A 24,941-nucleotide genomic window follows, 5' to 3' on the forward strand; every position below is an offset into this window, starting at 1 on the left:
ACAGGGAGGAGGGGAGGGCACTCTGTATCAGGAAAACAAACTCTCACTCAACATCAACAAAACAAAGGAGATTATCATGGACTTCAGGAAACAGCAGAGGGAGCACCTGCCTATCCACATCGATGAGACAGCAGTGGAGACCACCCACACAGACAGTGTGGTGAAGAAGGTGCAACAGAACCTCTTCAACCTCAGGAGGCTGAAGAAATTTGGCTTGTCACCTAAAACCCTCACAACGTTTATGAGATGCACAATTGAGAACATCCTGTCGGGCTGTATCACCGCCTGGTATGGCAACTGCACCGCAAGGCTCTCCAGAGGGTTGTGAGGTCTGCACAACGCATCACCGGGGGCAAACTACCTTCCCTCCAGGACACCTACAGCACCCGATGTCACAGGAAGGCCATAAAGATCATCAAGGACAACAACCATCCGAGCCACTGCCTGTTCATCCCGCTACCATCCAGAAAGCGAGGTCAGTACAGGTGCATCAAAGCTGGGACCGAGAGACAGAAAAACAGCTTCTATCTCAAGGCCATCAGACTGTTAAACAGCAACAACACAGTGATGCTGCTGTCTACATACAGGCTTGAAATCATTGGCCACTTCAATAAATGGCTCACTATAATAATGTTTACATATCGGTCATTACTCATCTCATATGTATAGTGGGGCAAAAAAGTATTTAGTCAGCCACCAATTGTGCAAGTTCTCCCACTTAAAAATATGAGAGAGGCCTGTAATTTTCATCATAGGTACACTTCAACTATGACGGACAAAATGAGGGGAAAAAAATCCAGAAAATCACATTGTAGGATTTTTAATGAATTGGTGGAAAATAAGTATTTAGTGAGTCATTTAGCAGACTCTCTTATCCAGAGAGAGACTTACAGTAGTGAGTCATTTAGCAGACTCTCTTATCCAGAGACACTAAAAAAATCCAGAAAATCACATTGTAGGATTTTTAATGAATTGGTGGAAAATAAGTATTTAGTGAGTCATTTAGCAGACTCTCTTATCCAGAGAGACTTACAGTAGTGAGTCATTTAGCAGACTCTCTTATCCAGAGACACTCAAAAAAATCCAGAAAATCACATCGTAGGATTTTTTATGAATTTATTTGCAAATTATGGTGGAAAATCAGTATTTTACATACACCTTAGCCAAATACAGTTAAACTCAGTTTAACTGCGTCCCCTTATGCCATAGTTTGTACATCTCAATTGTCAGTGGAAACCACATTTATTTAAGCAAGTCAGCCATATCAGCGGTTTGTTTTTTAAGGCAGTAAATGAGGCTGAATGAACTGTTTCACTGCCAGACATGGCTATGCTGATAGCCAGGTGTAGCAGTGGTAAGGTGCTGGGACTGCTGTTGGCCCTAACAGTTTGTGGACACCGTTTGTCACCGTTACAGTGCAATTCATGTATTGTTTAGTGTTGTGGCTTTGCTGGCATGCATCCCACTTTTTTTTTTTTTGCCCCACCAAGAGTTACATGCTAAAATCACCACTGGATATACACTGCCAGTCAAAGGTTTTAGAACACCTACTTATTCAAGGGTTTTTCTTTATTTGTACTATTTTCTACATTGTAGAATAACAGTAAAGACATCAAAAGTATGAAATACCACTTATGGACTCATGTAGTATCCCAAAAAAAAGTGTTAAACAAATCTAAATAAATTGTATATTTGAGATTCTTCAAATAGCCACCCTTAGCCTTGGTGACAGCTTTGCACACTCTAGGCATTCTCTCAACCAGCATCACCTGGAATGCGTTTCCAACAGTCTTGAAAGAGTTCCCACATATGCTGAGCACTTGCTGGCTGCTTTTCCTTCACTCTGCGGTCCAACTCATCCCAAACCATCTCAATTTGGTTGAGGTCGGGTGATTGTGGAGGCCAGATCATCTGATGTAGCACTCCATAACTCTCCGTTTTGGTCAAATAGCCCTTACACAGCCTGGAGGTGTGTTGGGTCATTGTCCTGTTGAAAAACAAATGATAGTCCCAGTAAGCACAAACCAGATAGGATGGCGTATCGCTGCAGAATGCTGTGGTAGCCATGCTGGTTAAGTATGCCTTAAATTCTAAATAAATCACAGTGTCACCAGCAAAGCACCCTCACACACCATGTGAACTACACATGCGGAACTACACATGCAGAGATTATCCGTCCACCTACTCTGCGTCTTACAAAGACCCAGCAGTTGGAACCAAAAATCTCAAATTTGGACTCATCAGACCAAAGGACAGATTTTCAACAGTCTAATGTCCATTGCTCTTCTTCTGTCCTTTAGTAGTGGTTTCTTTGCAGCAATTTGACAATGAAGGCCTGATTCACACAGTCTACTCTGAAAAGTTGATTTTGAAATGTGTCTGTTATTTGAACTCTGAAGCATTTATTTGGGCTGCAATTATTATTTGGGCTGCAATTTCTGAGGTGCAGTTAACTCTAATGACCTTATCCTCTGCAGCAGAGGTAACTCTAGGTCTTCCTTTCCTGTGGCAGTCCTCATGAGAGCCAGTTTCACCATAGCGCTTGATGGTTCTTGAAAGTAATGATGGAGTGTAATTTCTCTTTGCTTATTTGAGCTGTTCTTGCCAGAATATGGACTTGGTATTTTACCAAATAGGGCTATCTTCTGTATACCACCCCTACCTTGTCACAACACAACTGATTGGTATTAAGGAAAGAAATTCCACAAATGAACTTTTAACAAGGCACACCTGTTAATTGAAATGCATTCCAGGTAACTACCTCAGGAAGCTGGCTGAGAGAATGCCAAGAGCATGCAAAGCTGTCATCAAGGCAAAGGCAAATATATTTTGATTTGGTTACTGCATGATTCCATATGTGTTATTTCATAGTTTTGATGTCGTCTTCACTATTATTCGACAATGTACAAATAAAGAAATCCCTGGAATGAGTAGGTGTGTACAAACAGATGATTGGTACTGTATATAATATATCAAAGTTATTGTTAACAGAATCTAGTGAAATAAAGTACAGCAGCACACTCACAGGCTTATTCATGATTCTCGTCTCCAATTGGATAATTTAGATGCGTTCCAGGCTGACTACATTGCAGGCATTGCATTTCATTAAGCAATGGTGATGTGCCACTTCATTGACTGCACTGGAAGACATCAGATTACTATATCATATGATGTAGTAAGCTGATATGTTAAACACCTATCCACACATTGAGATCTGGCAGGAGTCTGCAAAGTAGTCAACCAGGAAAGCAGCCATTCTCTTAGTGTTACAGCCTGGCTTTCTGGACAGTGTTGCTGTTGTGCTTCAGGTGTGTCCTGAAGAACTCCGGGACCCTCCTCCACAGGTCCAGCTGAGCCTCATGGTGGGCTTTAGCTTCCCCTCCAAACACCACCACTTTACCCACCGCAGAGTGGAAGCCAGACGGGCAGTGGGGCATGTAGGGCACCTCCAGGAAATGACCCGCCCTGGGGTAAGTCACCACCTCAAAGTTATCTTTCCCATGATGCCTCAGCTGGGCGGTGGCCTGCTGGGCAAAGAGACAGCTGTTCCAGTTCCTGTCGTCCTCGGAGACAACAAAAAGGAACCTAGAACTGGATCGTTCTATCGGGATCACGGACCCACGGGTCCTTTCTGTTATCTGATCTGGTAAGGTGTCTCGGACATCGAGAAGGCCGGACTGTGTGAAGGTGATGTTCTCTAGGATAGGCATGAGGGGAGGGATGACGAGGTCTTTGTAGTGCAGTGGCGTCATGACATTAGCGTTGCAGCCGTTGATCCAGACTGTGGCTGAGATGCCAGAGAGAAAAGAGGCCATGGATAGAGCCAGGTCACCACTCTTAGAGATGGACAGGATTCCTATACCTGGACCCTGGACCTAGAGAAAAAGAGAATGGTTTGCCAAGAGTCTAAAAATCATTACAGACAATCAAAGTAATCTGGTTTTGACAAACCAATAAATAGGATGGTTAAACTGAACACATAAAAAGCATTGTTGTTATGTTGTCGTTGTTATGAGTGTGACTGTTCAGTTGATATGATGTGTAGAGCCATTTCGTGTACAGCCATTAGGTGGCAGCAGTTACACAGTTAACAAAATCTTGAAGTCCAGTGAAAGGAACCTCAAGGTGGCATTTACCTCTCATGGATGGAAGAAATGGCCCATATTCACCATGAATCTCATAGTAAGAGTGCTCGACATTCTACAGACACGAGGAGCGTAAATCCTAGATCAGCACTCTTACTATGAGATGTTTCATGAATACAGGGCCTTGCTCTTCTTCCGCAACTAACCTGTGGCTGTCTCCTCAGGAATGTGATGGCCTCTTCAAAGTACTCCAGGTCAAAGTATTTGGGTAAGGTTTTGGGCAGGTCCTGGAAGCCAAAGTAGCCCAGCGCCAGAACCACAAAGCCTTTGTTAGCCAGCAGACTGGCCCGGACCTCAGATACACCTCCACCCAGAATATACATATCCAGGACACCAGGAAATGGACCTGGCCCTGAGGATGGGGCAATAGGAAAAGGTTGTTGGGCAACCATTGTTGTCAGTTGCACAACTGAAAGGCATTTAGCCCCGCCCCTTTGAATCAGAGGTCCAGGGGATATTTTTAATCGACATCAACGTCATGGGGAGAAGTTGTTGGGGGGGTTTACTGCCTTGTTCAAGGGCAACCACTGGCCCACTTGGCTACCTAACGCTCCCCTGCCGAGAGAGAGACATATAATCTCATGGCTGTTCTGTAACGGTTTCCTTCAAACACATACACATTATGTTTTATGAGTCTATGATGCAAAGTTGTATAGCCTGATGCAAAGGCCTATTATCCTACAAGTGTAATTTGTGTTTTTCTGAGTAGATCTCACGACGCGTTGTAAAGAACACTTTCAAGCATATGTGCAGAATAAACGATAGATGACAGACAAGAGAACGACGTGATAGGAGAGAAATGTGAAACTACATACACTTCAGAAAGGCATGACGAAACAGGGGACAATGGAAATATATATAGATATTTTTACTATTCATCAAATTAACGGATAGGCCAAGCCTACACAACTAACCTGGTGGTAGAAAGAGGGTCCCCCGAAGTCTCCCATTTTTCATGCCCAACGGTATCCTCCTCAGCCCTTCTGTCATGAACTGCCTCTCGATAGTCTCTGTTGCCAAGATCTCACCTGTGTCCTCATGCAGCACGTCTATATCAACCATCATTGAACTCAACACATTATTTTTCAATAGTTTGCGGTGTGGAGTCTCGGGCGTCATTGCCCAAAACAAGCCCATGGGTTCAACTCCTGTATAACTTCCACCCAGAGAGGGGGAGAGGCACAGGTCTATCTGTCCTGTAGAATCTGCCGAGTACAGAGCGGAAGCTTTGAAGATGATCGGTTTATCGTCCGTGAGTTTGGACCTCAATTCCACTTTCTGGTGCGGTGAAAGTCCATCTACCTTGACGTGCACCGGTTCGTCGAAGAAACAGCGAGGATTGGGGAGAAGACGGACCCGAACCTGTTGCGAATTCGACCGCATTGATGTGTATAACCATAGAAACCATGGTTTTGTTTTTGAGAGAAATCCCTGGTACACCAATTGGGCCAACATGACTTCCAACTATTTTAATCTTATTTCCAAAAGAATGACAGCAACTACAACTGCCGCTGCACGTTTGTAGGTCTTTTTACGAGACGGACGCTTCTTACTTTGAGCTATAATATTTACTTTGAGCTTTAATATGACCCAGACACAGCCTCCAATATGGCCAACCGTTGTTTCCAACACAATAAATGGTCGCACATGATGATGACGTCTTGTTATTTTGTCATGAGTCTACGCGCCCGAGTCGACAGAAATCTCCCTTCGCGTGAACGCGCACACACTCAATCTTCAATTCTGCAACTTCCTTGTTAAAGATTTCTGCTCTGTGTTCCTTCAAGGCACCTGCCAATGATCACGTTCGGCTTCGTTTCATTTTTTTATGGCGGTTTGATCGCAGGGTAGGCACTAGTAATGTCTGCAGTTTTTGGTTTAGCTATTTGTTTTAAGGTGTATTTGTCTATAAATAAATATCTTTGCCAAAATTCGGCATCTCTCCCTTGTGGTATTCGACTAGTAGTTGTTCCGAAATGTTTATTGCTTGCCTACATTTTACTCCTTCCTCTGTGTTTAATATAACCAGGGGTGGAAGTAACGAATTACAACTACTCATGTTCCTGTAATTGAGTAGCTTTTCTGTGTACTTGTGCTTTGAGTATTTTTCAAAAGGCTGTACTTTTACTTAACTACTTTACGTATTTCAAAATGTACTTAAGTACATTTTCAAAACCATCCGTTAGAGTACAATCTAGAAAAAGGATACACATCATCATGGCAAGCACATAAAGTTTTCACCTTTACATGCTGACCAGACGGGACAGGTCGCGTGCGCGAGCTACGCAACATAAATGTAGAAATCCACGTTATTCAATTATTACCCCACACTACTCACGTGCGCCAACGAGGGTCTGCGATGCCAAGGGCTAAAATAGAACTTGTTTCTATTTCTGACGCATATCGTGCTGAAAGTCCTGCCTCTCCCATCTCCTCATTGGTTTATAGAAGCAGGTACCCACGTGCCATCTCCTCATTGGTTGTACCCACGTGGGTGATTGAAAGACGAACTGTTTTGCCGGTGGTCGTGGTAATATTATGAAAGTTTAGATGCGATCACCATATAAGTTCAAAGATGAAAAGGCCTGGAAGGAGGAGAGATGACTAGAAATGAGTCAGTTGGCCATTTTATGTGTGGATTAATTGTCGGAGTAGAGGACCTTGTGCATTTCAGGTAAAATAACAACAATGTTTATATCCCAGGGCAAATTAGCTAGCAACAGCAAGCTAGCTAAATAGGACAAATTAGCTAGCAAGTGCAAGCTAACATACATGTTTAATGCTTTTTGACCTGTCCCCAAATGAATGTCATTGGTTCAGAGTTTGTTTTGATATTTTAACCTGCGTATCGTGATCGCGTTTGGTGTAGGGGGACAAAATAAATTGATGCACGATGGCGCGCAGACGGTTTGGGTTCCGTGTTAATAGTAGCTAGAACTGTTCACTTGTTTGTCCGTGACAAGTAACATGCAGTGTTGCCAATTCCTCAGTAAGGAAAGTAGCTATTGGCTTTCCTAAAAGTCACTAAATGACATCGTCGCCTAATTTGCATAATTGGCCATGTGCATGTAATTGTGATGGACGCTGTAGAAGAGAGGAATAACGTCGTGGAAGAGACAAAAGGTGAGTAAGAAACACCCTATGTTTAGAACTATAAATGAGCAAGCTGCAGAGAGTGGCACACACAGCGAATAAGAATCAGATATTTGAGGCCATATTCCTCTTCCATCACTTTATGGACCCCATTGTTAATCCCCGTCATAAGAGGCATTGTCAGTCCCCATCCCCAGGAGTTTCTCTTTGGTAAGACAACACTTCGAGGAAAGCCACAACAGCACCGGCTATAGATTTAGCATCTCCTCCCTCCAACTCAACAAGCCCCAGAAATGTTGATACAATTGTCTGCTTGGTGTCACTAAAGTACCTTATCACAACCCCCGGGTACTTAGATACACTTACACCCGTGGACTCATCGAGGAGGAGGCTGAAACGCTGCTCACCCACATCTGCGACCAACTTTTTTCAGAAAGTATGTTGATGCTAGAACACCATTAATAATTTGTGTGTGTTAGAGTTGCGTAAATTAGAATCTGGTATCAGGAAAAATATGACAATGAGTTACCGATTGTATACTATGTATTTTTTATTAGCTAAGTAATAAATGGCAAATGCAACTTTTGTATATATGGGCTTGCTGTAATACCACGCAGGGCAGAACAGGGAGCTGACAGGATGTTTGTAAAAAGTGTTCTTATACTGTGATGTACATAGTTCCAACCCATCTGTTGGCCTATCACAGTAGAGGCTGAGCATGGTTTCGACTTTCAACTTTGTAAGATACAGCAAGTCACACCATGTGCTCAATATTGTCACATAAAAACACAAGGACAAAGCATCTGCTGGGCTGTTATCTACAGTTTTGCAACATGCAGGTCACACCATGTTACTCAGTTCTTGGCACACAAACAGGCAAGTAGATGTAGCAAGCAGTTGTTTAATCTCATGATGATGCTCAAGTGCACAAATGCAGATACCTCACACAGCCAACATCAGATAATATTTAATCATATATATATGGTAATGGAATGGAAAACACAGAATCCCACATGTGCAGGGTAGCAGCAGTCAAGTCTGAGAAAGCAGCTCTACATGCTTCTCCAATGTTTTTATTTAAGGCAAGTCAGTTAAGAACAAATTCTTATTTTCAATGACGGCCTGTTCAGAGGCAGAACGACAGATTTGTACCTTGTCAGCTCAGGGGTTTGAACTTGCAACCTTCCGGTTACTAGTCCAACGCTCTAACCACTAGGTTACCCTGCCGCGTGATCATATGCCAGCATGGAAGAGTGTTCAGCGATAGCTAATGGGTTACTAGTCCAACGCTCTAACCACTAGGTTACCCTGCCGCGTGATCATATGCCAGCATGGAACAGTGTTCAGCGATAGCTAATGGGTTACTAGTCCAACGCTCTAACCACTAGGTTACCCTGCCGCGTGATCATATGCCAGCATGGAACAGTGTTCAGCGATAGCTAATGGGTTACTAGTCCAACGCTCTAACCACTAGGTTACCCTGCCGCGTGATCATATGCCAGCATGGAACAGTGTTCAGCGATAGCTAATGGGTTACTAGTCCAACGCTCTAACCACTAGGTTACCCTGCCGCGTGATCATATGCCAGCATGGAACAGTGTTCAGCGATAGCTAATGGGTTACTAGTCCAACGCTCTAACCACTAGGTTACCCTGCCGCGTGATCATATGCCAGCATGGAACAGTGTTCAGCGATAGCTAATGGGTTACTAGTCCAACGCTCTAACCACTAGGTTACCCTGCCGCGTGATCATATGCCAGCATGGAACAGTGTTCAGCGATAGCTAATGGGTTACTAGTCCAACGCTCTAACCACTAGGTTACCCTGCCGCGTGATCATATGCCAGCATGGAACAGTGTTCAGCGATAGCTAATGGGTTACTAGTCCAACGCTCTAACCACTAGGTTACCCTGCCGCGTGATCATATGCCAGCATGGAACAGTGTTCAGCGATAGCTAATGGGTTACTAGTCCAACGCTCTAACCACTAGGTTACCCTGCCGCGTGATCATATGCCAGCATGGAACAGTGTTCAGCGATAGCTAATGCCATGGTGGCCTCAGCCTTTTTTGCAGAGTAATTGTTTTTAAGCATAAATGGCAGCTTGTTTTGGGTAGAACTGTTATAAGGCTTTGCCTTTTGAGGTTGTTTCTGAGTTGTCATGTTTGTTTGTTTTTACATCAAAGTTTGGTGTAGAAATCAGCCTTACAATGCAGGCAGTATGCCTGTGTATCGTCTCCAATAAATGGCTTCAACCAGCCTTTGAATTCAGGGTTTGATTCCCACTCCTTTCTGTATTTTTGAGTGTACAGTTTAGACTGAGACATGATGAGCTAGCCAGCTAGATGTTTAGCTTATGTCACAGAGAGGCACACACACAGTGGACAAGGTGAGTAAGTGACTGACTGTGTTTTTTTGTGCAGTGATTTATTTTAGACAAAGAACATTTTACATTTTACATCCCGCCCTGAATGTAAGCCAGGACATGACCAGACGGACCAATGCAATTCCATTTCAATCGCGCCAAAACGGCCCAATCACAGCTGTGTATGCAAACCAAACGATGATCGGTAGCAGGATTTTTAAACAGTAAAAAAAAAAAAAAAAAAAAAGAAAAGTTAACTAAATGCAACGGGAAAAAATAGGTTTCCTAATCAACTTGAAAAAAATAAATGGAGCCTAACGAGATTGAGAAGGTTCAGGACACAATAGAGACAGAGCCAGTGGCCGGGTCTTCTGAAGACCACGAGGAAGGAAATGCCTGGCCCCATCTCAAAGAACACTTCCGCTTCAAGCAGAGAGGAGGAGACAGTGTAACTATGGAATGTAAAGATGGTGGAGGTGGCTGCCTACAAAAACTCTGCTTCAAATTTGAGGAAACGTGTAATGGTACAAAAAGTACATGTGTAAATATATATACATTTTTTTTAAAGTAAAGTTGTAAATGTATTTTATTGCCATGAATGGCGTTTGTTGTGTAGGCTATGTAGCCAGTTTCATTCAATCTGTAGCGTAATGCTAACGTCAGCTAGCTCATCCTGTTACTAGCTAGTTAGAAGCTAACCCTGACCAATGTCCTTACACAGCTGAAGGAACTTTTGGCTGTAGTGCGGGCTACTACCTCATTGACATTATGGTGGCTAGTAGTTAGCCATCCCCATAATTTAAATTGTTGGGGATAGCTAAAAGTGAAATTAAGGAACTTGTGAAGATTAAATAAATCATTTTGAGACCTGGGATTTTTAGGTAAGTGCATTCTCTTATTTGTTTGCTTATTACCTCGCTATATCTGGTTGGATCACTGAGTTTCCAATAATATCCAAAAACAATGTTTAGTAAAACTATAACGTTTGTTCTTATAACATTTTACATTTACATTTAAGTCATTTAGCAGACGCTCTTATCCAGAGCGACTTACAAATTGGTGAATTCACCTTCTGACATCCAGTGGAACAGCCACTTTACAATAGTGCATCTAAATCATTTAAGGGGGGGGTGAGAAGGATTACTTATCCTATCCTAGGTATTCCTTGAAGAGGTGGGGTTTCAGGTGTCTCCGGAAGGTGGTGATTGACTCCGCTGTCCTGGCGTCGTGAGGGAGTTTGTTCCACCATTGGGGGGCCAGAGCAGCGAACAGTTTTGACTGGGCTGAGCGGGAACTGTACTTCCTCAGTGGTAGGGAGGCGAGCAGGCCAGAGGTGGATGAACGCAGTGCCCTTGTTTGGGTGTAGGGCCTGATCAGAGCCTGGAGGTACTGCGGTGCCGTTCCCCTCACAGCTCCGTAGGCAAGCACCATGGTCTTGTAGCGGATGCGAGCTTCAACTGGAAGCCAGTGGAGAGAGCGGAGGAGCGGGGTGACGTGAGAGAACTTGGGAAGGTTGAACACCAGACGGGCTGCGGCGTTCTGGATGAGTTGTAGGGGTTTAATGGCACAGGCAGGGAGTCCAGCCAACAGCGAGTTGCAGTAATCCAGACGGGAGATGACAAGTGCCTGGATTAGGACCTGCGCCGCTTCCTGTGTGAGGCAGGGTCGTACTCTGCGGATGTTGTAGAGCATGAACCTACAGGAACGGGCCACCGCCATGATGTTGGTTGAGAACGACAGGGTGTTGTCCAGGATCACGCCAAGGTTCTTAGCACTCTGGGAGGAGGACACAATGGAGTTGTCAACCGTGATGGCGAGATCATGGAACGGGCAGTCCTTCCCCGGGAGGAAGAGCAGCTCCGTCTTGCCGAGGTTCAGCTTGAGGTGGTGATCCGTCATCCACACTGATATGTCTGTCAGACATGCAGAGATGCGATTCGCCACCTGGTCATCAGAAGGGGGAAAGGAGAAGATTAATTGTGTGTCGTCTGCATAGCAATGATAGGAGAGACCATGTGAGGTTATGACAGAGCCAAGTGACTTGGTGTATAGCGAGAATAGGAGAGGGCCTAGAACAGAGCCCTGGGGGACACCAGTGGTGAGAGCGCGTGGCGAGGGTGGAGAGGAGGATCTGATGGTTCACAGTATCGAAGGCAGCCGATAGGTCTAGAAGGATGAGAGCAGAGGAGAGAGAGTTAGCTTTAGCAGTGCGGAGCGCCTCCGTGATACAGAGAAGAGCAGTCTCAGTTGAATGACTAGTCTTGAAACCTGACTGATTTGGATCAAGAAGGTCATTCTGAGAGAGATAGCGGGAGAGCTGGCCAAGGACGGCACGTTCAAGAGTTTTGGAGAGAAAAGAAAGAAGGGATACTGGTCTGTAGTTGTTGACATCGGAGGGATCGAGTGTAGGTTTTTTCAAAAGGGTTGCAACTCTCGCTCTCTTGAAGACGGAAGGGACGTAGCCAGCGGTCAGGGATGAGTTGATGAGCGAGGTGAGGTAAGGGAGAAGGTCTCCGGAAATGGTCTGGAGAAGAGAGGAGGGGATAGGGTCAAGCGGGCAGGTTGTTGGGCGGCCGGCCGTCACAAGAAGCGAGATTTCATCTGGAGAGAGAGGGGAGAAAGGTCAGAGCACAGGGTAGGGCAGTGTGAGCAGAACCAGCGGTGTCGTTTGACTTAGCAAACGAGGATCGGATGTCGTCAACCTTCTTTTCAAAATGGTTGACGAAGTCATCTGCAGATAACTGGGGAAAGTAACAATATTCCCCAACATCTGTAAGTATTTGGACAGTGACATTATTTAAAACATGCTGTAATTTCTAAATGGTTCATTTGATATGAATAAAAAACATCTTATAGCTGACAGTCTGCACTTTAACCCCATTGTCATTGTATCTTTTTTTTTTTATCCGATGTGCTGGACGACAGAGCCAAAACAAAGTGTCATTGCCCAAATACTTAGATTGTAGATTTGATGCGATTTTAAGTTAAGTTTGTATAAAACCAAACTGGTCAGGCTATATACATTTTGCCCAGACTGATGCAGTCATTTTGTCCACAGAGGAAACATCCATTAAAGATGACAAACTACAATATGTTCACCTTTGCAACCACAAACAAACCAAGGAACTATCAAACACCTCTTTGACTTGCAAGCAAGCAAAGATATCTGTAATGATGGCAGTGGGAGGAGGCAGGTGCGTCTCACAAGCAACCGTTGACAAGCTTGTCATTGATTTGATCTGTGAGGGCCAACAGCGGTTCTCTGCGGTCAAACAAGCAGCTTTTAAAGAGTTGGTAAGCCCCCTGCATCCTCAATGCAAAGTCATCTCCAGACCTACTGTTCGTTTAAGAATATATGAAGCAGCCAATCACACGAAGAAGACCGTTATGGCACAACATGGCAGGGTACATTATGTAGCCACCACCACTGATTGGACAGCTCATCGAAGGAGTTACATCAGGGTCACATGTCACTGGATAGATGAAGAAACTCTGAGACGCTCTGCTGCACTCGCTTGCAAGAGATTGAGAGGTTCCCACACATATGATGTGCTTGCAGGTGCCCTCGATGACATCCACTGTGCATACAGGATCAGGGGAAAGTGGTAAGAACCACAACAGACAGTGGATCAAACTTCATCAAAGCGTTCAATGTTTTTGGTGAGCAGAGCCAGGCAGTCGAGTCAGCAGACCGAGACTCAGATGCTGAAGAGCCAGCAGAGCAGATTGAATGGCAAGACACCTATTCCATCCTGGAAAATGCCAGTGGCCTAGAATAATCAACTCCCTCAGCATCAACGGTGTGCATGTCACCTGCTGAACCTAATTGAAACAGATTCTGCGTTGGCAGAAACAAAATAGTGATGGCTACAAAAGGTTGTCCAGATTATCTTTTGCCAAATGTCATGTGGAGTAAAACGGGACGGTCAACCTTAGCTGCTGAAGTTGTAGAGAATGAGCAAACTGCAGTTGATCCGTCCAAATCAAAGAAAGTTGGAACTCAACTTACCCTGACTGTGGAGAGGATCACACACATCATACAAGAGAAGGGGGAGGATGTCATAAGAAAGGTGTGACAATAATTAAAAGTGAAAATGTGAGTAGCAATTCTTTGAATCAACGTAAATATTTTCCTATTACACTAATATATTGTCAATGAAATGTTAGAATTCTAAGAGGTATTACATTCCCCTTGTCTTTCAGGTTGAGTCCGGCAGAAAGGTCCTTCTTGAATGAGCACTGCAAAGTGATGAAGCCTTTGGTCTCAGCTTTGAACATTCTACAGTCTGAGACCAACATGCATATGGGGTGGCTGCTACCAGTGATCTTCTTACTAAAAAAACAAAACTTCAAAAGGTCGGGAAGCATCTTGCCAAATGTGCCTACCACTTATCAGAGCCAGTCAGAATGGCAAATTCAGAGAGAAGTGATGTGAGTTAAGTGTTCGATAGGTTGTTCCACAAATAATGGCTTTTGAACATTTGTATATGTGAAGTTGAAGATTTAATATTAAAATCAGCTGTGGTGGATCTTATCTTGTTCGTTATTTTCTGGTGTTGTCAGGGAAATGACCGGACCAGGGTGCAGCGTGGTGAGCCTACATTTTCTCTTTATTTCTTAAAATGGAGCCAACAAAACAACAACAATGGCCGTGAAGCTCCGTGAGGATATACCTGCATCAACCGAAGACAACTACCCACAACTAAGGTGTAAAAAAAAAAAACAGGCTGCCTAAGTATGATTCCCAATCAGAGACAACGATAGACAGCTGTCCCTGATTGAGAACCATACCCGGCTAAAACATAGAAACAGAAAACATAGAATGCCCACCCCACATCGCACTCTGACCAAACCAAATAGAATAATAAAACAGCTCTAAGGTCAGGGCATATATTGTTACATGTTAACAATATTACATATACAGTAGTATATAGAAAAGTACTTTTTAATTTTTTATTAATTTGTTTGAAGCTTGCATTCAATTGCCATACCCTTTTCACATGAACTTCCATTCTTGTAAAAGGATAATACAAAATAACCATCAAAATTTGAAATAGCAACTTATTTTAGATGTAACTTTTACTTTTTAAATCTGCTACATTATACTTTTTTTTTTTTTACACCAGTACTTCTACTTGATTTACAATTTCATTAAAGTAACAGTACTTCAACTTGAGTAGGATTTTACAGTCCTCTTTCCATCCCTGAATATAACACACATACATTAATTATTAACTTTGGTTGCCTGACGTGATGTTTGTTCGATAGAAAGTATTTGACTAATGTGTGGCACAGAAAGTATTTGACTAGCCACAAAATTACGAGGGGTGGGAGTATTTCGGCAAGGCCATTTTCTTGCCTGATGAAACATCATTGACAAACAAAGTAATCGTGTTTAGTGAATCCGCTAGATCAGAGGCATTTGGAATGACCAGGCATGTTGTCTTGACAAGTGTGTGAATTTGACAATTTTCCTGTCCTGCTAAGCATTCAAAATGTAATGAGGACTTTTCGGTATCAGGGAAATTGTATGGAGTAAAAAGTACATTATTTTCTTTAGGAACGTAGTGAAGTAAAAGTAGTCAAAAAATATAAATAGTAAAGTACAGACACCGCAAAAAAAACACTTTGGTGTAGGTTTCTGTATGTTTTGACTCGAGTCACCGAGCTTACATGAGCAAGGCAGTCAACCCACTGTTCCCCTGAACAAGGCAGTTAACCCACCGTTCCCCTGAACAAGGCAGTTAACCCACCGTTCCCCTGAACAAGGCAGTTAACCCACCGTTCCCCTGAACAAGGCAGTTAACCCACCTTTCCCCCGGGCTCCGATGACGTGGATGTTGATTAAGGCAGCCCTCTGCACCTCTCTGATTCAGAGGGGTTGGGTTAAATGCAGAAGACACATTTCAGTTGAATGCTGACTACAGTAGGTATCCCCCTTTCCCTTCCCGGTGGCGCAAGTTGATTTCTAAAAATATGTTTTCACTTTGTCACAAGAGCATATTGTGTGTAGATGGGTAAGAGAAGAAAAAATATTTATTTCATCCACTTTGAATTTAGGCTGTAACAACAAAATGTGGAATAAGTCAAAGGGGAATGAATACCTTCTGAAGGCACTGTACTTTTGAAATAAGTTTCCATAGGATCTTTAGTAACCACAGAAAACACACCTGTTTAAAGTCCCATGTTTGGAAGAACATTCCATTGTTAGTTAGTACTTCAGTATTATTACAATTAAATGTTGTAAAAGTGTATGGTTTAAATGACAGTGATTTGTCTTTTAACTTACTGCCTTCCTTCTTGTTCCTTTCAGCAGTGTATTTCTTTTAAGACTTTTTGTTTGTCCATTTTTTCCCCTGGTGGCATTCATATTTTGTTTGTGCCCAGAACTTGAAAAGAACACAATTTGTAAGTCGCTCTGGATAAGAGCGTCTGCTAAATGACTTAAATGTAAATGTAACACTATTGAATAGGAGAATTTTACTCTCCCAACTTAATTTTTTTTTGTTTCCTCTACCAAAGGCTGTGCTTTTGTTGATGGTAAAGCACATGACATACTACTATTACAATGAAAGGCATGTAGGGAAACGTATAACGTTGCTCTATCAAGTAGAGTAACTCCTCTGTGTTTTGGAGGAATGGAATCACACGTTTAAAATGTGAAGCATCCGCTTGGTGTTTCCGCATAATATTTGGTAGTGAGAGGAAGCCTAGTTGCGGACAGTGGGAGAAGATTGAAGGAGATGGATTGTGGCAGACATTATGTACATTTTCTCATCGATGAAACATTTGATCTCAATAGAGTTTTCTGTTTCCAACTAGAATATGTTATGAACAGAGTGGACCAAGGTTTGTTAACTTTAATTTTTGCAAAAACTTTTAGGAAATGCAAAGGTGAATTGAGTTATTGCACACGCGCACTCACAGAGAATACGTTCCCTAACGAAAACATGCAGATGTTAGAACGAAGCCAATAGGATCTCGCTAGCTCGTACTTGGCTTTGTTCATTTGAAACGACATGCTGTGGTCTATCTTGGTTAAGTTACAAAAATCTTTGATGGAATCCTTTACGCTAGCTAGCTGATTTTAGGTAAGAGTAGAAAAGTAAGCTATTCGTTTCGTAACTCGTTTTTTTGCCCAAAACTTTTGTCATTTTCTAAAAGTTGTGAATTTTTGTTACTCTTGTTCCCGAACGTATTTAGTCCTCAATCTTGAACTCGAGATATGCCATTTTGAAAATGAGGCGTTTCCCGTATACAGGAATACGCGTTGTTACACTCGTTCATCCAATTGGTCGAGTAGGCGGGGTTTCTGTCTTTTGGATTTTGGTAACTACGACCTGGTATTGCTCGTCGCCGTAATATTTTCCTATTTGAAAATAAGTACAAAAGGGCGCGTTCGTTAATTCACTCTGGCTACCTGCTCCGATTTCAGAGCACACTTGAGTGTGCAGAGCGCAGAATAATTTATGAATTTACTAACGCTCAACACCCGTTGAATATGGCCGGTGCCACTAAACGCCAGTAAAAAAAAAAGCATAATTAAATTGTTGCCATCACAGTTACAGTCACCAACGCTCTGGATAACATGAAAACAGCCTAACCAGTTCTGCTAGTGAGAGTAAAATGGTCAGAGTGAGGTGTTCTCTCTATTTTTTGTCTCTCTTTTTTTAGCCTGGGTGCTTGACTGCCGTTTTGAGGTCAGAGAACGCTCGGATCAACTCTACTCCTCGGCCAGAACGTGCAGTGTGTCCTCCGAAAGAGAAATGCTCTGAATTTAAGAGGACAATCTGACAACGCTCTGAATTTATGAGCGTGCACTCCAGAGTGAATTTACTAACATACCAAAGGTTCACATCAATGATTTATAGATACACCCTTTTACGTCATCTAGTGTGCTGTTTTGAAACCCTCGCGCCTCCATCTTGGCACTCCCCTACAATTGTAAAACATATTTTGGAAGCTATAGATATGCATTTACTAACGTCTACATTTGTTTTAGCCACGTTTATTCTATTACAGACACCTTAATTCATACTTTAAAATTATATGTGAACTAAACATACAAATCAAATATATAAAACCATTTTCGTTAAAGTATAATTTTTTGAAAGTACTAATATTACTCTTCACACTACACCAACAAAATAATACATAAATGCATTTCATTTTGTCCATGAACCATTTAAATGAAATACCGAAGGATTCCATTCATTCCCATGGAATGCGGCTTTTCTAAGGAGTGTCAATATGGTTTACCGGTGGGATCAAAGCTTCTCCTCAAAGATTTTTTTAACTAAACCAAGATATAGACCTCTCTGATACATAAATGCATTTAAGGCTGCCCGTCCTGTTGGGGGAGGACGCAGCGAGCTGTGGGTTGGCAGCGCACTATATTCCTGCCTGCCATAAATTGAGGGACAGTGGCTGACAGACCAATCAACCTGCAAGTGTACTCTACTGTACACGTATTGTTATTGTTGAATGTATGGTTATTTTGACCCTTGGTTATTGTTGTTACTGTTGTCCCGTTGACAATTTTGATTTTGATTCTCATTCTTATGTTTTATATGGTAAATATCCCAAATGAGCTTTGGCAATATTTACATTGTTACGTCATGCCAATAAAGCGAATTGAATTGAAGCAAATTGATATAGCACCGCCTGTCTTTTCCAATGGGAACAAATGAGTCATAGTGGGCACAGCCAAGCACAAGAAAGCGAGATCCTATTGGTGCGTTCTAGCATCATCTGCATGTTTTTCGTTATAGGGAACGTCTACCCTGTGAAGTGCGCGTGTGCAGTAACAATTCGCCTTTGTACTCATAAACAACGCGATCTTTAAAAGTTTTGCAAAGGTTAAAGTTTACAAACCTTAGTCCTCTCTGTTCATAACATATTCTAGTTTTGGAAACAGAAAACTATATTGAGATTAAATGTTTAATCGATAAGAAAATTAGCATAATATCGGCTAAAATCCATCTCGTTCCATCTTCTCCCACTGCGCTCCAGTGGGCTTCCTCTCACTACCATATTTGGTAGTGGATGGCGGATAAGCGGATGCTTCACATATAAAAATCCAGTGAAATGCTTATCTGTTTGTTTTTATCTGTGTTCTCATAGGGTGCGTTCGTAAATTGCCTCCAGTTTATCAGAGTGCGCTCTGGATAGTTCGTCAATTCAGAGCGCACTGGACGCTCTTACAGAGGAGTAGGGTTGATCTGAGTGTTCTGACCTTACAACGGCAGTGAAGTACTTAAGTTAACTGGCTAAAGTTGACTAGCTTACTAGCTATTTCCAGACGCAAATGAGCAACACAACAAGCGAACACCTTTGACCATTTTACTTAACCTAGCAGAGGTGGTTAGGATGTTTTCATGTTATCCAAAGCGTTGGTGACTAACTGTGCTGCTGGCAACAATTTAATTACGCTTCTTTGCCGACGTTTACCGACACCGGACATATTACAAGCATTTCGCTTCACCCGCAATAACATCTGCTAAACACGCGTTGATAGCCAGAGTGAATTTACAAACGCACCCATATTATCTGCAATCCAAGGTCTATCAAAATAAATAATTGGTTCACAATACATTGTGGACCTGCCCGCCCCTCTTGCAGTCAAACTATCCGCTCGGGCCAAGTCTCCGGGCTAACAAAATTGGTCTGGTCCCAATGATTTTCAATAGACCTGCTGGCCTGGGCTTCACCGAGTAAAAACAATTACTGTGGTACATTACAGTTATAACGGATAAAGTCAATTTGACGCTTAATAAATGAATGTCCGTCTTCATTCTACAGTAGCATAATAAAGATATCCTGACCACAGTCTTCTACTACCCACGGAAACGAGGCTGCTGACGTATTTCCGCTTCCCCTCTTCTCGCAGGGAGAAAGAAACGGTCTGTTTAATAGCTGTTTGTGACGAAGCGGAAGAAGCGACAACACCGCAGGAAAATACTATTATTCGTGATAAAATAACAAATCAATTGGAGGATAGTCTGTCTGGCTATTTGAGTCCATGACCAGACAGTGAGAACGGAGAGGAGGGCTTGAAGGTAGCCTTTTCGTTGGTAAGTGTTCTCAATCTTATGTTTTTTCTCCCTCAAGCTAGCTGTACAGTAGCTAACTAAGCGTACGGGATCACTCTGGCTTGTGCCACTGGTATGAATGTTCTCCCTCTGTCAGTATACTGCTTTTGATATCGACCTCTTTGGCTTGGGCCTAATTGTCTATGTTTTGAACCTTTGGAAAAACAGAAACCAATGTTACTAACTACTGTGTAGCTAATACTATTGTCATTTACGATAACATCTGTCTTGTTATAGCTGCCTTCTACCCGTGTGCGCTCAACAATGTCCTAGGTCTAGGATAAGGCTGGCGAGAGCTATTATCTACTAGCTAATGAATTTCATTTCATAGACTCTGACCTTTCAAAGGCTATTTGAACCGTCAAAAGTGTTTGTAAACCAACAATGACATGTCTGTCAGTGGGTCTGCTGCCACAACAGAAGTAGAGGGAGGACGGGCAAGGGCCACTGCAATGAGGAAGGAAACCCGTTGTGGATGACGATGCCCAAGTAAAATAGATAACGATAGCTACCATAATACCTCACTACCAGTATAGTAATACCATAAAAACCTAACGAGAAGCAGTGGATAAAATGCATACAAACAGTGTTATTACAGTATAGAGCTGTCCATCCCTTTAAATGGGTGGTTTTACAACAGACTTGGGACTATTTTGTTACAATAACCCTTTGTCTCTAACCTTTGTCTAATAAATCAGATCATCAGCTTTGTACATTAGCTAAGTTATTAGTTACGGTGGTACATCGTGATAGTGGTTACGTTCGTGCTGTAAAATTGGCTGTCATTAATCATGTTTCCCAACTTTATAACCTTGTGTCCTGACATGCAAGCAGATGCCTAACAATGCATGTCACCCTATAGTGTGTACTACATTGTTCTCACCTGCTAGATCTGCTACACTTCATCATAGCTGTTTTGTGAAACATTGTTGCAATATATCAAAATGTTCAACTGATTACAATATATCAAAATGTAGACTTGTTTGACATTTTGGCATAGATTACAGTGCCGTTTCTGCTCGGTGTTTTATCCAGCAGCAGCGAATGCGGACATATACAGTCGGTCCGGCGCACTGCAATCAGTACAGTTGCACGTGTCGGTGCGTGTGACTCGGGCCATTGAAGCATCCGCTGTACTATGCATCCGCTGTACTATGAGGCATTTGCTAATTCATTTTGGCCAAGTTTACTAGGCGTAGTTAAATAAATAAAATAAAACAAAACATATGTTTCTATTCCCCCCTCCCCAAAGTGTAAATGCTAAAGCTTAAGCATTGTGGTCATATATCATAGCCCGATTAACATAATGGCTCATTACAAAGCAATGATGACAACAAAATAAGCAATAAGTGCAATTTGATTACTACCTGATCCCCAAAACGTTTTGAAATCTCAGAAATGAAAAGGTAAATGTCCCTTCTCGCGCTCTCTCGTGCAGTAGCACATAGGGATGCTTCTGCATGGGTTTACACCACATAATGGCCTTCACAACAAAGGCTTTCTTTCTCTGCTTCCATGCTACTCTCTCTCTCCCTCGATTTCTCATGCTCTCCATGCCGAGTCCCTATCTTCTTCTCGCTATCTTTCTCCTTCACTTATTCTATTCAAAGGGCTTTATTGGCATGGGAAACATACATATGTTTACAAATCAAGTATAATAGATAATAAACATAAATGAACAGTAAACATTACACTCATAAGACTTTCAAAGGAATAAAAACATTTTAAATGTTATTATGTACTGTGTTGTAATGATATGCACATTGTTAAAGTACAAAGGGGAGCATAAATAAACATAAATATGGGTTGTTTTTACGATTGTGTTTGTTCTTCACTGGTTTCCCTTTTCTTGTGGCAACAGGTCACAACAAATGTTGCTTCTGTGATGGCACACTGGAATTTCACTGAATAGATATGGGAGTTTATCAAAATTGGGTTTGTTTTAAAATTCTTTGTTGGTCTGTGTAATCTGAGGGAAATATGAGTCTCTATGGTCATGCATTGTTAGGAAGCACAGCTCAGTTTCCACCTCATTTTGTGGGCAGTGAGCACATAGCCTGTCTTCTCTTGAGCCAGGTCTGCCTACGGCGACCTTTCGTGGCTTTAGAAGCTTCTGATAGGCTAATTGACATCATTTGAGTCAATTGGATGTGTACCTTTGGATGTATTTCACGGCCTACCTTCAAATGTAGTGCCTCTTTACTGGACATCATGGGAAAAATCAAAAGAAATCAGCCAAGAACTCAGCAAAAAATTGTAGATCTCCACAAGTCTGGTTCATCCTTGTGAGCAAACTGAGAGGCCGCTCGGCAAGGAAAAAGCCACTGCTCCAAAACCGCCATAAAAAATGTCAGACTATGGTTTGCAACTGCACATGGTGACAACGATTGTACTATTTGGAGAAATGTCCTGTGGTCAGATGAAACAAAAAATAAAACTGTTTGGCCATAATGACCATTGTTATGTTTGGAGGAAAAAGGGAGAGGCTTACAAGCTGAAGAACACCATCCCAACCGAGTAGTACGTGGGTCACAGCATCATGTTGTGGGAGTGCTTTTCTGCAGGAGAGACTGGTGCACTTCACAAAATAAATTGCATCATGTGGAAGGAAAATTATGTGGATATATTGAAGAAACATCTCAAGAAATCATCTCAAGAAATCAGTCAGGCCTTCCACAATCAGTTGTGGAAGGCTTCCCTAAACATTTGACCCAAGTTAAACAATTTAAAGGCAACACTACCAAATACTAATTGAGTGTATGTAAACTTCTGACCCACTGGGAATGTGATGCAAGAAATAATAGCTGAAATAAATAATTATCTCTACTATTATTCTGACATTTCGCATTCTTAAAATAAAGTAGTGATCCTAAGACAGGAAATTATTTACTAAGATCAAATGTCAGTTTTTTTTCACAATTACTGAGTTTTAATGTATTTGGCTAAGGTGTATGTAAACTTCAGACCGTAACTGTACATGTCGAAGAGGGTGGGACTTAAGCCGAATCCCTGTCTTAACCCACAGCCCTGTGGAAAGAAATGTATTTTTTGCCAATTTTAGCTGCACACTTGTTTGTCTATATGGTTTTTATAGTATGTTTCTCCCCCAACACTACTTTCCATCAGTTTGTATAGCAGACCCTCATGCCAAATTGAGTCAAATGCTTTTTTGGAGTCAACACGACATGAGAAGACTTTGCCATTGTTTTGGTTTGATTGTTTTTTAATTAGGATGTGCAGGGTGAAATATGCGATCTGTCTTATGGTAATTTGGTATAAAGCCAATTTGACATTTGTTCAGTACATTGTTTTCACTGAGGAAATTATAGGAGTCTGCTATTAATGATAACACAGAGGATTTCCCTTAGGTTGCTGTTGATGCATATCCCACGGTAGTTATTGGGGTCAAATTTGTCTTCACTTTTGTGGATTGGTGTGATCAGTCCTTTGTTCCAAGTATTGAGGAAGATGTCAGAGCCGAGGATGATTGTTTTTTTAAAGTATAGCCAATTTGTGGTCTGTATATTTTGTCATTTCATTTAGTATACCATCAACTCCACAGGCCTTTGGGGTTGGTATTTTGTCCTGTAGTTCATTCAACGTAAATGGAAAATCCAGTAGGTTCTGGTCGTCTTTAACAACTGATTGTAAGATTTGTAATTGATCATGTATATGTTTTTGCTGTTTGTTCTTTGTTATAGAGCCAAAACGATTGGAGAACATCCCAGTTTTGAATCAATACCTATTCATGTTTGTTTAGTGTGTTACAATTTTCCCAGAAGTGGTTATATGCTATGGATTCTTCAGTTACATTGAGCTGATTTCTGAAGTGCGGTTCCTTTTTCATTACATTTCTGTATATCGATTCTGTCTTCTATTATCCAGAGTTCTTACATTCTCGCCTTCTATTATCCAGAGTTCTTACATTCTCGCCTTCTATTATCCAGAGTTCTTACATTCTCGCCTCCTATTATCCAGAGTTCTTACATTCTCGCCTCCTATTATCCAGAGTTCTTACATTCTCGCCTTCTATTATCCAGAGTTCTTACATTCTCGCCTTCTATTATCCAGAGTTCTTACATTCTCGCCTTCTATTATCCAGAGTTCTTACATTCTCGCCTCCTATTATCCAGAGTTCTTACATTCTCGCCTCCTATTATCCAGAGTTCTTACATTCTCGCCTTCTATTATCCAGAGTTCTTACATTCTCGCCTTCTATTATCCAGAGTTCTTACATTCTCGCCTTCTATTATCCAGAGTTCTTACATTCTCGCCTTCTATTATCCAGAGTTCTTACATTCTCGCCTTCTATTATCCAGAGATCTTACATTCTCGCCTTCTATTATCCAGAGTTCTTACATTCTCGCCTTCTATTATCCAGAGTTCTTACATTCTCGCCTTCTATTATCCAGAGTTCTTACATTCTCGCCTCCTATTATCCAGAGTTCTTACATTCTCGCCTCCTATTATCCAGAGTTCTTACATTCTCGCCTTCTATTATCCAGAGTTCTTACATTCTCGCCTTCTATTATCCAGAGTTCTTACATTCTCGCCTCCTATTATCCAGAGTTCTTACATTCTCGCCTCCTATTATCCAGAGTTCTTACATTCTCGCCTCCTATTATCCAGAGTTCTTACATTCTCGCCTCCTATTATCCAGAGTTCTTACATTCTCGCCTTCTATTATCCAGAGTTCTTACATTCTCGCCTTCTATTATCCAGAGTTCTTACATTCTCGCCTTCTATTATCCAGAGTTCTTACATTCTCGCCTTCTATTATCCAGAGTTCTTACATTCTCGCCTCCTATTATCCAGAGTTCTTACATTCTCGCCTTCTATTATCCAGAGTTCTTACATTCTCGCCTCCTATTATCCAGAGTTCTTACATTCTCGCCTCCTATTATCCAGAGTTCTTACATTCTCGCCTCCTATTATCCAGAGTTCTTACATTCTCGCCTCCTATTATCCAGAGTTCTTACATTCTCGCCTTCTATTATCCAGAGTTCTTACATTCTCGCCTTCTATTATCCAGAGTTCTTACATTCTCGCCTTCTATTATCCAGAGTTCTTACATTCTCGCCTCCTATTATCCAGAGTTCTTACATTCTCGCCTCCTATTATCCAGAGTTCTTACATTCTCGCCTCCTATTATCCAGAGTTCTTACATTCTCGCCTTCTATTATCCAGAGTTCTTACATTCTCGCCTTCTATTATCCAGAGTTCTTACATTCTCGCCTTCTATTATCCA

The 24,941-nt window shown here is 42.0% G+C and overlaps 2 protein-coding genes and 1 long non-coding RNA gene across 8 annotated transcripts in view; 2 read left to right on the forward strand and 1 right to left on the reverse strand.

Moving 5' to 3' along the window:
* Positions 1-1,099: 1,099 nt before the first annotated feature.
* acot20 (acyl-CoA thioesterase 20) lies at positions 1,100-5,858 on the reverse strand. 2 transcript variants are annotated; one of them, XR_010458284.1, is made up of 4 exons: positions 5,060-5,858; positions 4,292-4,497; positions 3,026-3,875; positions 1,100-1,987 (listed from the first exon to the last, which is right to left on the reverse strand). XR_010458284.1 is itself a non-coding variant. In XM_064991663.1 (3 exons), exons 1-3 carry the CDS (start codon positions 5,598-5,600, stop codon positions 3,267-3,269), a joined length of 1,356 nt encoding a protein of 451 aa, XP_064847735.1. In that variant the 5' UTR covers positions 5,601-5,858; the 3' UTR covers positions 1,100-3,266. The 2 variants fall into 2 exon arrangements, 1 of the variants encoding a protein (XP_064847735.1); XM_064991663.1 differs by having other exon boundaries at positions 1,100-3,875.
* A 2,307-nt stretch (positions 5,859-8,165) lies between these two features.
* On the forward strand, positions 8,166-18,436 carry LOC135557940 (uncharacterized). Of its 4 annotated transcripts, XR_010458287.1 has the most exons (5): positions 8,166-10,483; positions 12,661-13,698; positions 13,806-14,033; positions 14,166-16,451; positions 17,277-18,436. It is a non-coding gene; the product is annotated as an uncharacterized LOC135557940 (long non-coding RNA). The 4 variants fall into 4 exon arrangements; XR_010458288.1 differs by lacking the exons at positions 14,166-16,451; positions 17,277-18,436 and having other exon boundaries at positions 9,833-10,126; positions 10,324-10,483; positions 13,806-14,136; XR_010458286.1 differs by having other exon boundaries at positions 9,834-10,483; positions 14,166-18,436.
* Positions 18,437-19,381: 945 nt separating this feature from the next.
* Positions 19,382-24,941, forward strand: part of susd6 (sushi domain containing 6) — a 74,040-nt gene continuing 68,480 nt past the window's right edge. The window contains exon 1 of one of the 2 annotated variants that reach the window (XM_064991665.1): positions 19,382-19,675. The gene's annotated coding sequence lies outside the window, so the exon portion shown is untranslated. The remainder of the gene's footprint in view (positions 19,676-24,941) is intronic. The other variant, XM_064991664.1, reaches the window with a different exon arrangement.

The sequence above is a fragment of the Oncorhynchus masou genome, chromosome 16 (genome assembly GCF_036934945.1).
Source record: "Oncorhynchus masou masou isolate Uvic2021 chromosome 16, UVic_Omas_1.1, whole genome shotgun sequence".
In the NCBI taxonomy this organism is placed as follows: Eukaryota; Metazoa; Chordata; class Actinopteri; order Salmoniformes; family Salmonidae; genus Oncorhynchus; species Oncorhynchus masou.